The following is an 18,039-nucleotide window of genomic DNA, read 5'->3' as shown; positions in this document are numbered from 1 at the left end:
GTAAAGGGATGACAGTGGCTGTCCTCCACTCTTCCAGGACAAAGCCAGTACTCCGACTTTTACACACAGTTTTATGTTAACAATTTTTTAACATGAACAGTTAAGTAATAGTTTGAAACATCCTCTCATGTCTAGTGATGGTACAGACTAATTGCACTTCATTTGAGGTGGAAGCGACAGCCTTTGAATCCTTTTTAGTGCCTTTAGGGCACGTTACATACAGGATTTAACTCCGCCAAGGACGGTCCCAAGCCCGTCTGAAAAAGGAGGAGGGTTGGGCTTAGGGTTAGCAACCCCATCCCGTAAAAAATAAATTGCTACAAAAACACCAACTACAGGAAACACAGACAATCTTGTCTTGGAAGAGGAGAGTTCTTCAAATGGAAATGGAAGATTTATGAAGTTTTGTGGCCAAAGCCGAAGGGACGCCACAAAGCAGAGTACCCTTCTCTCTACCAGGAAAATAAACATTGGCACATGGAATGTCAGGACCATGTATGAGCTAAGCAAGGCAGCCCAAGTGGCAGCAGAAATGAGAAATAACAACTTGAGTTTGTTGGGAATCAGCGAGACAAGGTGGACAGGGGCTGGTCAGTGTCGATTATCTACAGGAGAGTTGTTGCTTTATTCTGGACATGAGGACAGTGAAGCACTTCACTCCCAAGGGGTTGGTCTTATGTTGGCCAAACAGGCCCAGAGAGCCCTGATTGGATGGGAAGCACATGGCCCTAGGATCATCACAGCTTCATTCCGTACAAAGAAGAAGACAATTGTAATGAATGTGGTCCAGTGCTACGCACCAACTAATGACAGTGAAGAGGAAGATAAAGATCAGTTTTATGAAAGACTGCAGCAGATCCTTGAGACCTACAGACAAAGACCTTACTATCCTTATGGGCGATATAAATGCCAAGGTCGGATCCAGTAACATAGGATATGAGCAAATCATGGGTACACATGCTCTGGGAACAATCAACGAGAATGGTGAAAGGTTTGTTGATCTATGTGCTCTCAACAATTTGGTCATTGGAGGCAGGATTTTTCCCCACAAACGGATACACAAAAATACATGGGTCTCCCCTGACTATACAACAGAAAACCAGATAGATCACATATGCATCTGTAGAAAGTTTAGAAGAACATTACAAGATGTCAGAGTGAAAAGAGGGGCAGATGTAGCGTCTGACCATCACTTGTTGGTGGCTAGACTGAAGCTAAAGCTTAAAAGAACCCAGGTTCAAGAGTTATCTAGGAGAATCAAATACAATATTCATCTATTGAAAGATTCTCAGATAAAAGAACAGTTCAACATTGCACTGAAGAACAAATTTGAAGCGCTACAAGAACTGGTTGAGGAAGGTGGAGTAAACAGCTCATGGCAGAATGTGAAAAAGGCTGTAGAATTAGCTTGTCAAGAGACACTGGGACCTTAAAAGTATCATCAGAAAGAGTGGATCACTGCAGAAACACTGGTAAAGATAGAAGACAGAAAGAGGAAGAAGGCAAAAGTAAATAACAGTAAAACTAGAGCTTCAAAGAGCAAGGCCCAAGAAGAATATGCAGATGCCCACAGAGAGGTCAAAAGATGCATTAAAATAGATAAGAACAATTATGTGGAACAGTTGGCAGTTGAGGCAGAACTGGCAGCTTACAGTGGTAACACAAAAATGTTGTATGATATCACCAAGCGACTTTCAGGAAAGTACAGTAAGCCAGAGAGACCTGTTAAAGATAAGCAAGGGAAAATCATCAGTAGTATAGAACATCAACTGAAAAGGTGGGTGGAACACTTTGAAGAACTTCTAAACAGACCGTCACCTCTAAACCCTCCAAATATTGAGCCAGCCAATGAAGATCTATTAATCAATTGTGAAAAGCCGAGCAAGGAGGAGATCAGGAAAGCCATTATCCAAATGAAAAATGGGAAAGCGGCAGGACCAGATAACATCTCGGCAGAGGCCCTTAAAGCAGACCTGAATACATCAGTGGAGATGTTGTATCCACTCTTTGAAAGAATCTGGGCAGAGGAAACTGTTCCTTCAGAATGGAAAGAGAGCCATCTCATTAAGCTTCCCAAGAAAGGGGACCTTAGCAAATGCGACAACTACAGAGGCATTAATCTTCTATCAATCCAGGAAAAGTTTTCAACCGTATCCTTTTGGAAAGGATAAAGGACATCACTGACAAAAAGCTGAGAGAAGAGCAGGCAGGCTTCCGCAAAAATAGATCGTGTACTGATCAAATTGCAACGCTCAGAATAATTGTGGAACAGTCAGTTGAATGGAACTCACCATTGTATATCAACTTTGTTGACTTTGAAAAGGCGTTTGATAGCATGGACAGAGAGACACTGTGGAGCCTTCTGAAGCACTATGGTATACCAACAAAAATAGTAAATTTGATAAAGAACTCATACAATGGTCTATCATGCCGGGTTATACATGGAGGGCAGCTCTCTGAAAGCTTTCAAGTAAAAACTGGGGTCAGGCAAGGATGCTTACTGTCACCATTCCTCTTCCTGTTAGTTATCAATTGGATTATGAAGAAATCTACTGCAGGACAGAAAATTGGGATCCAATGGACCCTATGGAGTCAGCTGGAAGATCTGGACTATGCTGATGATCTCGCCCTCATCTCTCACAGCCAGCAGCAAATGCAAAACGAGACAAATTTGGTGGCAGTTACAGCACTAGAGGTGGGTCTTAACATTAACAATCTGAAGACAAAGATCCTTAAATTAAACTCCACAAATACTAACCCTATCACTCTGCAAGGGAAGCCACTGGAGGAAGTGCAGTCCTTTACCTACCTTGGCAGCATAATTGACAAGCAGGGCGGATCAGAAGCTGATGTCAGGGCAAGGATAGGAAAAGCTAGAGCAGCCTTCATACAGTTAAATAGGGTCTGGAAAACAAGAGAACTATCCTTGATCAACAAGATAAGGCTGTTTAACTCTAACGTGAAGTCAGTACTGCTGTATGGGGCAGAGACCGGGGGTTAAACAAGACCACCACTAAAAAACTTCAGACATTTACAAATAGCTGTCTCAGGAAGATTCTACGGATTCGATGGCCAGACACTATTAGCAACGCCACCCTTTTGGAAAGGACCAACCAACTTTCGATTGGGGAAGAAGTTAAGAGGAGGAGGTGGAGATGGATCGGGCATACTCTTCGCAAACCAGCAAACAATATTACAAGACAGGCGTTGCGCTGGAATCCTCAGGGGAAGAGAGGAAGAGGCCGCCCACGAAACACCTGGGGGCGAGACTTTGAGGCAGATGCTAAGCTTAGAGGCTACACATTGAACCAAATAGAACAGTTGGCCCAGGACAAGATTCGGTGGAGAGCTGTAGTTGGTGGCCCATACCCTGTTAAAGGTGATGGGCATAAGTAAGTAAGTAAGTAAGTACATACAGGATTTCTGATATTTAGTATTTATTTCTTTGTCATTAAGTGAAATTATAGCCCAGTGATTAGAGCTATCCTGGTATCTAATGTCCTCTACAACCCACATCTTAGAGTTATCCCTGTTGTACAGTTTTACCCCAAATCAGCATCTTTTGTAAGGGACACTAAGTCATGATGATTAGAATCATCTCTGTTTACTTCTGTCACCCTAACCCATTTCATAGAGTTTTGCAAAGCCCAAAAATAGCTTAAGCATTGCTGAGCATAGCAGAAGAAATTCAAGGCCAAGTACTTCAAAATGCAGAACTGAAAGGGGACACACACAGTAAAATCCATATTACTACAACTGCATGTCTCAAGAGTTAATATTCACCATGCTCAGCACACTTCTATGTCCCTAGCATCTGGCACATAGTTACAGCTAAAAAAACACTAGACACCTCAGTTTAAAAAAAATATACCAATGATAAAAGGTAGAAACAATGCCTTATTTTCCAGCATTTCCAAATGTTATCTCATTGTAAGTTATTATACATTGGTTATTTTCTGCCATTTTTACCAAAAATCAATCAAGGTAAAACTTATATTTCTGATCTATATCATGATAATACCTTCTTATTCTTAATCCATAAGTGGCAATGGCCCTTTTCATAGTTGTTTTGTTTACATTTTGCTTTATGACAAAATGTTTCAATACACTATTTTATATATATATATATATATATATATATATATATATATATATATATATATATATATATATATATATATATATATATATATATACATATACATACATATATATATATATATATATATATATATATATATATATATATATATATATATATATATATATATATATATGGGTTCACTACATAATCTCGAAATTTTGAAATACCAAATTTCAAAATCTCGAGACCATATTGCTGAAACCTGTAAATTAAGAAAGACCAGAAGCAAAAATTTCAAAATCCCGACATTCGGAGATGTTGAAGTAGTGGTTCTGGTGCTGCAGTTTGTGAATGGATTGGTGGAAGGTCAGGTAAGTATCTATGTTTGAGTGTGTTGGTTAGGGGCTTTAGTGTGTGTGTAAGTGTGTGTTGTGACTGTGATGTGTGTGTGCGAGGGGAATGGAGGTGTGTGGTGGTGTTCTGTGTAGTGCGACCTTGGAGTTAGAAGATTTAAGTAGAGGGGTGTGGGGGTGCAGGGGGGGCTTGCCCCCCAGCTTGTATGTAGTGTAGGTTTGTGTGTTTGTGTTTTAGGTGACGGTGTGTGTATGTATGTGGTGTGTGTTTAGTGTAGTGTTCGGGATTTTAAATTTTGCACTTCTGGTCTTCCTGTCTTCTCGTCTTTCGGGTATCTGGTCTCAGGATTATGGGCACTGGTATTATGGGTTGTTGGTCTTATGTAGTGAACCCATATATATATATATATATATATATATATATATATATATATATATATATATGTATGTATATATATATATATATATATATATATATATATACATATATATATATATGTATGTATATATATATATATATATATATATATATATATATATATATATATATATGTATATATATATATATATATATATATATATATATATATATATATATATATATATATATATGTATATATATATATATATATTCAGCAAAACTGACTACTCCATGATGTTGTTTAGTCCAAGGTCATGCATAGTGGGACCTTTAATGTTTTTTGCTAATGAACGCATTTCATTGTAGCTAGACTTGACTTAAGCACCATAGTTGTTTTTTTAATTGATTTAAATTCATTTATTGAAATAATAGGACTTTGACGCAGAGTATTATTTCATTATTTATAAAGAGGAAAGATGCATTTCAAAGGAAATTCATGCACTCAGTCATAACTGTCTAATGTCATTAAAATTAAAAAAATGAGGGCTGTATACTGATGTACCATCCAGCACTCCTGAGTCAAGCTGATCACCAAAATGTAAAGCAGTAGATGTCCAAACAGTGAGGACTATCACTGTTTTTCATGCATAGCCTCTATTCAACTTTAAATGCAAAATGAGTTGATATCAATTTGAATTTATACACAAATTGTGCAGTACTCAAAGACCTGGTATACACTTCTTAACAAAGTCCATGGCATTTGCAATACATACACTGAAGATGCTCAAACAAGGAAGAGCTTGCACAGTGCAATATGTTATGCATGCAAATGAGTGCTTACACTGATATAAATGATAATGTGCAGAGAAATAAGTGCATAAAGAAAGGCAAACAAATCAGATAAGCAGAATTTTGTGATTCAAAGATGTCAGCATGGAGATGGCTCAACTTTCAGCATGGTTCAATACAAAGAAAACACATCTGGAAATGAGTACAACAGCAGCTAGACCACATGATGTCAGTTGCAGTAGTTAGTTTTGAGCAGAAATCTATTTCACTAGCCACCAGATACATTAACTAGGTTGTAAATCCTCACAGATCTAGTGCTCCTAAGTATTAATGGCTGTATCTGACCTACCATGCCCTCAGTGGACTGGGATATCATTTTCGCATTTGTAGATGTATTTCACCCACATGCTAAATTTCTCAGAACGTGCAGTCTTCCTAAACTTCTAGATAGCAAGGTATGTATAGCCACTTCTGTCTTAGCTACATGGACCCTTCAGTGACCCTCAGGGGGTGAATTGTGTTATTTTCCCTCTCTTCTGGCCCAGAGGTACTCAGTAAGATTCTTAATGCTTTGCTGCTACGTGTTAATGAGCATGTACGCTTTATAAGAATGGGAGAGGAGAGAGCCAGCACTATGACAGACTTTTGTGATGCAGACCACTTTTCTGAAGTACTAAATATTATAGATTGCACTCACATACTCACATAGCTAGAAAAGTGCCCCTGGCTCACAGTCCCAGAAATATATCAGCAGAGAAAGCTACCATTCCCTCGACTGTCATGTATTCTGCGAAGCACAGAGGAATACTTTGCAATATGCGTGCGTGAGCATGCGTGTGTGTGCATGTATGTGTGTGTGTGTGTGTGTGTGTGTGTGTGTGTGTGTGTGTGTGTGTGTGTGTGTGTGTGTGTGTGTGTGTGTGTGTGTGTGCATGCATGTGTGTGCATGCGTGTGTGTGCATCTTTGTGTGTAAGTGTGTGTGTGTGTGTGTGTGTGTGTGTGTGTGTGTGTGTGTGTGTGTGTGTGTGTGTGTGTCATTCTGGTAGTTCACATGACCAGTAGACTGATATCTTGTTGATAAACACTTCTTTGTGTTGAACATATGGTGACATATACACATTATGTATGTAATCAATATTCCCATCAAAATTTTGGTTTTGTTGTGTTTTGAGGGTGATGCTGACTAACTCCCTTGAACCTTGGCTTATGTCCCTGATGTGCAACCCTGAAGCAAAGTCTGTTATTAATTTTAATTCTACTCATGCCCAGACATGGAACATCATAGAATGTATGCTTGGCTGCTTAAGACTTGATTTTAATGCCTGTAAGTATATAGAGAGGTTCTCCACAGAACTCTTCAAATACAGCCAGCAAGACATCTGTGGGCTGTACTTCACAAAATGGTATGAAGTTTCAGAGGCAGGAGTGACCTCCTAGCTATGTGACTACATGATTTAATCCTCCAGCAGTAGCAGCAGGTATGGTTGCTAATGGTCATTAACAGAAGGATAAGTTACAGTCAGCAAAAATCTCTGGGTATTGATGGGAGCACTCTGCAGCAACATCTGCTCAGTGACTTTGTGCCATGACACATATAGGCAAAAATAGAAACAGAGTACAGACAGTGCTGCTATCAGTCTTTGCTGGTCAGTACATGGTCTGTTTTTACTATGTATTAGATATTAGAGGCCACATGGGATAGAATGTGGAGTGAATCATCATCATTTATACAGAGAACCTGGGTACATAATAACAGAAAACTGCCAACACAGACTAGGTAAGGCAAAAGGCTGGAAAATATATACAAAGGTCAAGAGATGCACAGGAACCAAGGGGCACTGTAAAGTAAAATGGGCAAGAGAAAACATGTTTGGGATATATGTCACCCAGGTGGAATGCAGAGAATAAGACCACTGGAATGATAGAGATTGTTAGCGATTATGTATTCCCGTAACATGGAGGGGGCAGGCCTCAAAGACTTCCGTGACATGGCATGATTCTACTTCCTGACCTTTTCCTGTTATACCATTACTGGTGGTCAGAGAGTGCAGAGGTCATGGCCTCTTGTGCCAGGGATGCTTTGCTGGTATGTGACCAGAAGCTAGATAATGTTTTCTGATGATGGCTACTAGTCCTGTAGGCATGGAGACACTACTGCCCACTATGAGGGATGCCATGGATACTGAGAGCTTTAGCCATTGTTGTCTAGCATGCTAATTCCAATGAACAGTGCATGAATTCCCAGTTGTCAGTACCCTACCCTAGTTATGGACAACACTGACTATCTCATCAGATATGATGGCACACATACCTCTACTGGAGATAGTATCTTACAACAATAACCACCAATGCTGCCCTCACCAGAACATTGCTTCATCATATGTGAGTTCCACATCTTCATATAACTAGACAGCATTATACTGAAGTTTGTGTAGCACACCAACTAGCTCCACTGGGGACTTTGTGACAACAGACTGACCCTGACACACTTCTGTACACCTTCATATTAATGCTTAATATAACTCAAACATCACATTGTAAATGTGATGGCAGTGGCTATGGTTGTGTTTAAGATCAATGCTGGGTGTCCCTCATGAAGAAGCAAGGTGCATCTCTGTTGCTGCACATTTGGCCCTAGCTGTAGCACTTCTGAGGATCTCAGTTATAGGAAATTCGTTCTGTACTGGGATGTTGTATAATCAGCCAGTGCATGAACAGGATGCCAAACATATACCCTTTGTTAAGAAAAAACAAAAAAGTACCAAAGCTATCACAGCTAAAGGTAAAACAATAAACTTTAATGCACACAAAAGAGAGTAAGCGCTTTCACGGTGGGAGAGCAGAGCTGTGTTAGCTTCGGTACTTTTTTGTTTTTCTTAGTAGTTACTTGTTATTGTACCAATCTATTTTTACTTTTTACATATACCCTTTGTTCTCTATTGAAAGTTGCTCTTCACTGATGAGTAGGTCAGAATTTGACTGTGACACATCTCCAGGTACTTCAGTGTAATTTCCCGACTCCACAGAGTTGTGCTTATCAGGACCTTATCCAGCGTTAACCATTTCTACATGTTGACCCATCACTGCTTCTGCATGTAAATGTATAGTACAGAAAACACCTAAGTAAGCATCTTATAATATACCGCAATGCTGCCCTTTAGACACACAGGACTAGGTTATATATTTAACCAGTTACTTCTTATATCTTAACTTCTCTGTTAACACAACCTTTGGACTCCTAGTGTGCTTACTAACACAGCTATATATTATGCATATTTTGTTTTGGCACACCTTATGTGCCATACATTTGAGGTTGTCATTTGTCTGAAACCACTAGATGTTTTATGGCCTTCAAACCTGTAAAGTGCTTGGCCCTCCTATAGTTTTATTTAGAGGCATATAACTGAAGCTTCCTGTATTGCAAAGAATTAAAATTGTATCTCTACCATATAGCTAAGTTGTTATGTGTTTTTGACTAGAAATAATCTTATTTAAATCTTCATTTCACTCTGTTGTTGAGATGAATTTTTCAGCATCCATGTCTGAAGTGCATAACAGTTTGGTTATGCATTGAGTCTAATCATAATCAGCTGTGATGTTCACTTCTTTGACATCAGTGAGGTACATAACAAGGCTGCAATTTTTCCTTATTTTGAAATGCAGTCAGTCTTTTTCGTGTACTACAACAAAATAAATAAACAAATTCACAAACAAGAAGCCGTAGAAGAATAAACATTAAACAAATATAGGGTAGTGACCTGCATTTCTACAATGAACTGGAGGCACCAGTGCACACAGTGAAAAGAAAGTGTAGTAACTGAATAAAACTCGCAACTGAGAAATATTATAAAAATACCAGATCCTTAAATTACAAACAAATATAAAGGAAATGAAACCATAAGATGAAAAACAATCACATTGGCTAAAAGACATTATTCAATGAGTGGCCAATAAATTAAAAAACGAGCAGGCTGATTGGTCTGCCCAACCAACATGCCCACTGTAAATCTGAGAATATACCAATGGAAAAAGGTCCAGTTGCCCGGACTTTTTTCCATTAGTATATCTTAGGTTCATAGGTGTGTATTAGGCTAATGGCCCTGGAGCCTTTACAAGCCTAGCCCATAGGATTATCCTGACATCATGCCACCTGACCTTAGTTCCCAGTGCCTCTGTTGAGCAAAGTCACTGGAGTGATCCCGGGGGGTGAATTCTCTAATTCCCAACCACTCATCAAGATTTCTCTTGAAGAGGGCCAGTGAGATGTTCCACTTAACATGTATGAGAAGTCTATTCCATAACTTGGGCAGTCTCTGGGTTATGAACCTGTCCCTCTAACTTGTTCTGTTGATTGTGGTAATGAGGTTGAAGTCTCTGGAGCATGTAGTGTGGAGGAACTGGGATTTCTTTAGAAGTAGCATTTCTAACAGACCTGGGTCAGACATGGTTTTGTAAGTCAAGCAGAGATCGCCTCTAAGTAGGTGATATGAGTCAGAGAATAGTTGGAGTTTTTTGAGTCTGTCCATATAGGACAAGTGTTTAAAGCCAAGGATCCTCTTTGTGAGGTACTTTTGTGGTCTCCCCAATTGTTGCAGGTGTCTAGTGAGGTACATGCCAAATGGGGCATTCTACTCAATGATTGGCCTAATGAGGGAAGAGTAGAGGGAGACAATGACCTCTTTCTTCCTGGATGCAAAACCTTTAGTAATGAGATGTTCCACATAGAAGGACTTTCTAACCACAGTGGCAATGTGGTTGTCAAAAGAGAGGTTGCTGTCAACCTGTGTTCCCAGATCATTAATGATGTCTTCTGTGTTCAGTAGACTACTATTGATGTGGTAATTCATGGGAACTGGGTTTTTCCCAAAGGGGATGATGACACATTTTTTGGCATTGAGCTTAAGGCCATGGTTTTGACACCAGTCATTGGTCTCAGTGAGGCCTTTCTGTAGGATGTCAACATCACTTGAAGAGTTAATTATGGCTCCCAAATTGCAATCATTTGTGAACTTTATCAGCCAGAGTCCATCTGCACTGGCCTGGTCTTCAACGAAGTAGATACCAAACAGGAGAGGACCCAGGACCAAACCATGTGGGACTCCACTCGTGACTGTTCGGCAGTCTGACTTGGAGTCAGCTACTTTCACACTGTGGATTCTATCTCTGAGCCAGTTTGCAACCAACCTAGTGATATAGGGGTTGATGCCCAGCTCACTGAGTTTTTCTATGATTCCTGAATGGGGAATGGTATCAAAGGGCTTGGCCAGATCAAGGTAGGCTGTATAAACCACCTTGCCTTCATCCACAGCTCTGATGACTGACTCAAAAATGTTTACCAGGTTGAGCAGGCATGATCTAAATTTCATAAAACCAAACTGTGTGGGATCCAGAGTTTGGAGATTCCCTATATCCTTGTTTATTAGGTCCATGATGATGCATTCCATAGCTTTGCATATCAGACTTGTCAGTCTAATGCAGTGATAGTTCCCAGGGTCTGTAGTCGCTCTTCCTTTGTGGAGAGGGATGACTGTAGCAGTGTGCCATTTGGTAGGGACAAAGCCTGAGGTGAGGCTGTGATTAAACACAGCACACAGGTGAGGTGCCAGTTCACTCTGTAGTTCATGTAGAACACAGCCAGGGATATTGTCAAGTCCCATAGAAGCTGTATTCTTGGCCTTGGACAGTGCTGTTTAAACCTGTGCAGCAGTAATACTGGGTGCCTGGCAATCTACTGGTATTGTGATTGGTCCTTTGGGAGGGGGAGGGGTAAAGTTGGCACTGAATCTGTCGGCCAGTATATTGGCAATATCTGTTGGCTCTGTATATAGGAGGTACCATTGTGCAGTAGCTCAAAGCAAATCTGGGTATTGTCATGGAGATTCTTTACATAACTATAGAAGGCCTTGTGGTTGTCTTTACTATCTGCTGCAATTCTGTTTTAATAGCTAGCTTTAGAGGATTTGATGAGGGATCTCAACTTTTTGTTGAGGCTGATAAGGGAGTTTTTCCAGTCTTGGGACTTCACCTTATTCCGCATCAGTTTCCTCCTTCTGTTGTAGAGTTTATATCTTGAGATTATATCTCTGAATGTGTTTGTCTATGTTTGTGTGTGTGTGTGTGTGTGTGTGTGTGTGTGTGTGTGTGTGTGTGTGTGTGTGTGTGTGTGTGTGGAGAGAGAGTACAAGCATGCACACACAGATAAATATCATAATATAGTATTCATTTTGTTTTGTGCAGTAACCACTATAATTTGAAAGGCAACTTAAAAATTACTTTCCTTTTTTCATTACTAGTTTAGAAGCAATATTCTTTCAAGTTCACAAATCATGATAGTTGAAGAGATGTGACTGAGTGAAACCTATGTCTTCTTGTCCTCATCTCACTTTCAGCTGTCACCCACACTATGTTTGGCATTTATTTATACATTTCACATGCACACACAAATACACACGTAGATGCACACACATACACACACACATACACACACTCGTGCGCGTACACACACTATATAAAATGCTGTACACATAAAAGGATTTATTTTCTGTTGGTGTAGCTGTCTGGTTGCTTACATTTTATATACTTTTGCTGTTGTGATTATTTTTAATGAAGGAGAGTTCACAGTATTTCAGCCTTCTTTTTGTCAACAGGGACTAATTACTGCAAGCAAAGGATATGTAACATGAAGTCAGGATAGTGACACCAGCTTAAGCACTCACTCATTTTTCAATTAATTCTCCAGAGCATGACATCTCTCTGAAATAGATGTGTTATTACCCACAGATTACTGTCAAGATATGCACTGCATGCTTTCTTTCAGACTTTTTGGCTGGCAGACTAAAGAAAGAGGAGTAATTTAAAAGAACGGAAAGAAGGAACGTGCTGTTTTAAAGCTTACTGTCCTTCTAGTTATTTTGTGATGCTGTCTTAAGGAGTGTTTATTCAGTAAACAAGTACTTTATGAAAAAGATGTATAATTTAGAGTTTATGTTGATTTTTTACTATTAATTGTGAAGAATAAAAGAGTAGATAGCATACCTCTCTGCCCCATAATTGTCTCAGTCATACCTCTCTGTTGTTAATTTTTAGGAATGTCCCTAATTTTGGCTTATAATTGTACCCTGCCCCGCCTAAAAAAGTAACAAATTTAAGAAGCTGTCTGTTGGTATTACCGGTATTTAAAAGGTGCCCTTAATTTGGGACTTTCTCTAATTATTATTTACTTTGCTCCTAATGCTGGAGGTAAAAGATTTTCAAGTATAATATATTATTTATCCACAACTCTCTATAAATATAAACATATGCATACCTATACATTTAAATAGGCTGTTTAATAAGTGTTGAAGTTGAAGTGTTTGATCACTGTCTCGAACCAAGGGGACGCAAGCTGGGACAGGCTGCTGCTCATGCTCAAAGCAGAAAATGATTTCAGGCAAGCAACTTCTGCAACTTACGCCAACATGTTGTTTGAGTTTGAGTGAGGTAAGTGCAGCATCATGGTGACAGAGTCAGAAAGGGTGTGGATTACGGCAATGGAAAGGAAGAGAGTTTGAGGGTCAAGGAGTTGGAGGGAGATTTTAGGTTTGGGGGTGTGAATCGACTGTTAGGGTTGGGAAATTTGAAAGGGCTTCTAGGGTTAGGGAGCTGGATGGAGGTTTAGATTTAGAGAGTAGGAAAGGAGTTTTAGGGTTAGGGAGTGAGAAGAAGGTCTTATAGTTAGGAAGCAGGAGGGATGGGGTTTAAATTTAGGCAGCCAGAAATGATTTTTAGGGTCATAGGTTCATAGGTTCATAGGTTCATAGGTTGGTACTAGGCTACCAGCCCTAGGGCCTATACAAGCCTAGCCATAACAATTCCCTGGCTATTTCTTCCCACATTATTTACTTTCCTGGACCCCTGTCTAGCAGGGCGACTGACGTGATCCCTGGGGTGAATTTCGTTTCTCCCATCCAATCGTCAAGGTTCCTCTTGAAGAGGTCCAAAGAGGCACTCTGCTTGACATGTATGGGCAATCTATTCCAGAGTCTGGGGAGTCTCTGGGTCAGGGACCTATCCCTCCAGCATGTTTTGTTTATTGTGATGACAAGGTTTAGATCCCTGGAGCGTGTAGCTCTGAGGGATTGGGATTTCTTTAAGTGTAGCATGTCCAACAGCTCTAGGTTTCACATGGCCTTGTATGTTAAGCAGAGATTGCCTCTGAGTAGACGATATGCGACAGAGTATAGCTGGAGTTTTTTAAGGTGGTCAGCGTAGGGCATCTGCTTTAAGCCTGTGATTCTTTTAGTGAGGGTCAGGGAGTGGGAAGAGACCTTTAGGGTTAGACTTATAAGAGCTAAGTAGTTCTGGGAGATTGAGTTAGTGGGATTTCAAGCACCCGCCTATTCGAGCAAGTGGCAATGATCAAGTGTATCACCAGCATGTAGCATGCAAATGCTTGTAGTAGACTCCATATATCGATGCTACTGACTGGGTCCTTGAGTGTTAGGTCAGCAGCTGCCTTGTGGACTGCATAAGGATGAGTAGGAAGCTGATTGACAGGTGTGCAAGATTTCACAAATCTATGGGTCAGGAAATTTGCCTGTACTCCATGAGATCGTATATATAATTAGTAGGGCATTTGAGTGGTCCAGGGAAAAATAACATTTTACTTTATTTTTTAAAATGTGACAGACTGCATGCATCAAGGCTGTTTTTCTCAATTTTGGCATTAATGCCGGTTTGACACCAACATTCTGCCAGTCAACAATGGGTGTTTTCAGTTATTAGTGGAACATCCATATACAGGTAAATAGGTACCTCAAATCAGCTGCTGATTGATGAAATGAATAACTGTGAAATGCATTCAATTGTTTTACTCATCAAAATGTTAACATTTTAAATGAATGGGAGATTGAATGGCTGTGAGTAAGGACGTGTTGGTTTTATAAAGTAATAATGACGTTTTCAGTAATTCTGAACATTTTGACAATCCAGGGTAGGAGTTTTTGTAAGAGTGTAGATGGGATAGGGAAGGGTTAAGCTTGGGCATAGACATGGTATAGTGTGTGTGTGTGTGTGTGTGTGTGTGTGTGTGTGTGTGTGTGTGTGTGTGTGTGTGTGTGTGTGTGTGTGTATGTGTGTGTGCGTGTGTGTGTGTGTGTGTGTGTGTGTGTGTGTGTGTGTCGAGCATGAAGAATTATTGCCTGCTGTTCCATGAACAAATTATATATATACTTTTTTCTCCATAGTAAGTACTGGTTGAATGTTCAACTGATAAACTGTCTTCTAGATAATTTTATAATTCTCTCGTACACAATCAAAATACTGTATTCAGAATCTGTAAATGTTATTTTCCAAATCTTAAATTTAATGAACATAAACATTAAGGAGGTAAAAGAGTGATAAAGTAGTTAACAATGCTCCCTTGCAGGGCTTGGGTCTCCCATTTAATTTTCAGCTGAGGCACATTCTGAATGGTGTCTGCATGTCCTCCTTGTATCTGTGTGGAATTTGGCTAGGTAATCCATTTTTTTCCAATATCACAAAGACATGCTCTGGGTAAAATGGCATTCCTTCAAAATGCCCATATGTGCTTATACTTTTTGTGAGAATATGTGCCAGAACCATGGCTAGAGAGACTCCAGGTGTAAACTGTTAGTGGGGAGTGTACTCCAGCATACCTCTCAACTGTACAGATTTTCACAATGTCCAGATTTTTGCCTCATATTCTTGGTGTTTTCTCCTAAAATCTGTAATTTCCTGGCAAATACACGAAGATTTAAGTCATTAAATAATGACAAACATTTGAATTTAAGACTCCACATACTTCAGAAACTCGTGCTAATGCAAAACCTATTATAAGAGGTTGAGAGGTATGACTCCAAGCAATGTGGAAGTGAAATACCAGGTGGTGCTACTCAGCAGCATTTTTGCCATGTATTCATTAAAATGTGTTATAGGTTCATAGGTTCATAAGTAGGTACTAGGTTACCTGCCCAAGGGCATTTATGAGCCTAGCCAGAATGAGTTGTCTATCGCCTCCCTTTTAGATTAGTTTCCCAAGCCTCTGTCCAGCAGGGCCATTGAAGTGATCCCAGGGGTAAATTTATGATTTCCCATCCACTCGTCAAGATTTCTCTTGAAGATAGTCATTGATGGGCTTTGCCTAACATAGATTGGGATTCTATTCCAGAGTGAGGGAAGTCTCTGGGACAGGAATCTATCCCTCCAGCATGTCCTGTTTATTGTTGTGCTGAGGTTTAAATTCATAGAGCGTGTGGCTCAAAGTGATTTGGTTTTCTTGAAGTGGAGCATGTCCATTAGTTCCAGGTTAAACATGGCCTTGTACGTCAGACAGAGATCACCTCTGAGTAGGCGGTAAGCAACCGAGTTGAGCTGGAGTTTCTTTAGTCGACTGCATAGAGCATCTGTTTGAGGCCCACGATCCTCTTGGTGAGGTACTTCTGTGGTCTTTCCAGCTGTTGCAGGTGTTGAGTAAGGTACATCCCAAATGGGGTATTGTACTCTATTATGGGCCTGATGAGCGATGAGTAGAGGGGCACAATGACCTCTCTTGATCTAGATATGAACGATTTCGTGATTAGGTGGGCTACATAGAAGTATTTCCTAACCACTTTGGCAATGTAATTATCAAAAGAGAGATTGCTATCTACTTGGGGCCCCAGATCCCTAATTACATCTTCTGTACTTAGTGGATTACCAGTCTGCAGAGCCATGGACAAGGGTAAGGTGGTCCACACAGCCTATCTAGACCTTGCCAAGGCTTTTGACACCATCCCCCACTCTGGAATCATAGATAAACTTACTAAGCTGTGCATTAATCCCTATGTCACCCAATGGGTTGCTAACTGGCTTACTTACAGAACCCACACTGTAAAAGTAGCCGACTCTAAATCCAGCTCCAGACAAGTGACAAATGGAGTACCTCAGGGTTCAGTCCTGGGACTGCTCTTGTTTGGCTTATACTTCTCTGAAGTACAGGCCAACACTAAGGGACTTTGGCTAACAAAGTTTGCAGATGACTGCAAACTGGGAGCCGTTATTGAATCCCCAAATTATGTGGATACTCTACAAAAGGGCCTTACAGAAACAGATGCTTGGTGCCAGAGCCATGGCCTCAATCCCAATGCCAAGAAATGTATAGTTATCCCCTTTGGGAAAAAACGTGTACCCATGAATTACCATATAGGTGGCAGTACACTAAACATCGAAAGTGTGATAAGAGACTTAGGGACACAGGTGGACAGTGGTCTATCCTTCGATAACCACATCGCCACAACAGTCAGGAAATCCTTCTATGTGGCACACCTCATCACTAAGGGCTTTTCATCCAGAAAAAAGGAGGTCATTGTCCCACTGTACTCATCCCTCATTAGACCCATTATAGAATACAATGCCCCATTTGGTATGTACCTCTCAAGACATCTGCAGCAACTGGACAGGCCACAGAAATGCCTCACTAAAAGAATCACAGGCCTAAAGCAGATACCCTACGCTGACCGCCTTAAAAAACTCCAGCTATACTCTGTCGCATAACGTCTACTCAGAGGCGATCTCTGCTTAACATACAAGGCCATGTCAAACCCAGAGCTGTTGGACATGCTACACTTAAAGAAATCCCAATCCCTCAGAGCCACACACTCCAGGCATCTAAACCTTGTCATCACAATAAACAAAACATGCTGCTGGAGGGATATGTTCCTGACCCAGAGACTCCCCAGACTCTGGAATAGATTGCCCATACATGTCAAGCAGAGTGCCTCTTTGGCCCTCTTCAAAAAGAACCTTGACGATTGGATGGGAGAAAGAAATTCACCCCGGGGATCATGTCAGTTGCCCTTCTAGACAGGGGTCCATGGAAGTAAATAGTGTGGGAAGAAATAACCAGGGAATTGTTATGGCTAGGCTTGTATAGACCCTAGGGCTGATAGCCTAGTACCAACCTATGAACCTATGAACCTATGTGGTAGTTTGTGGGCTCTTTGTTTTTCCCAAAGGGGATGACTATGCACTTTTTGCCATTTAGCCATGGTTCTGACACCAGGTATTCGTCTCCCTGAGACCCTTCTGGATGATGTCTGTGTCAGCCAGAGAGTCAATGATGGCCCCCAGTTTGCAATCATCTGCGAACTTGGTCAGCCATAGTCCTCTCGTGCTTGTCTGTACCTCAGAGAAGTATATACCGAACAGGAGGGGTCTCAGGACTAACCACTGTGGAATGCCACTTGTAACCGGTTTAGAGTCGGACATGGCACCCGCAACTCTGACCATGTGAGTTCTATCCATGAGCCAGTTGGCAACCCATCTCATGACATAAGAGTTAATGTTCAAGCTGGTAAGCTTATCTATAATGCCAGAGTGGGGAATGGTATTGAAGGCCTTTGCGAGGTCCCGATAGGCTGTGTGGACTACCTTTCCCTCATCTATGGCCTTGGTAACTGTTTCAAAGAAGTCA

General features: G+C 40.6%; 1 protein-coding gene across 1 annotated transcript in view; it reads left to right on the top strand.

The window, feature by feature from the left end:
* The window catches only part of LOC122816131, a 113,612-nt gene that overhangs the window by 49,066 nt on the left and 46,507 nt on the right, over window positions 1-18,039 (top strand). The window contains 4 exon segments of the mRNA XM_044088889.1: window positions 339-864; window positions 866-2,127; window positions 2,130-2,990; window positions 2,993-3,392. Of these exon segments, the coding sequence (XP_043944824.1) occupies window positions 339-864; window positions 866-2,127; window positions 2,130-2,990; window positions 2,993-3,392 (3,049 nt within the window).

Source organism: Protopterus annectens, chromosome 12.part0, assembly GCF_019279795.1.
Source record: "Protopterus annectens isolate FY-2018-M chromosome 12.part0, PAN1.0, whole genome shotgun sequence".
In the NCBI taxonomy this organism is placed as follows: Eukaryota; Metazoa; Chordata; order Ceratodontiformes; family Protopteridae; genus Protopterus; species Protopterus annectens.
This window is presented reverse-complemented; position numbering and strand designations above follow the sequence as displayed.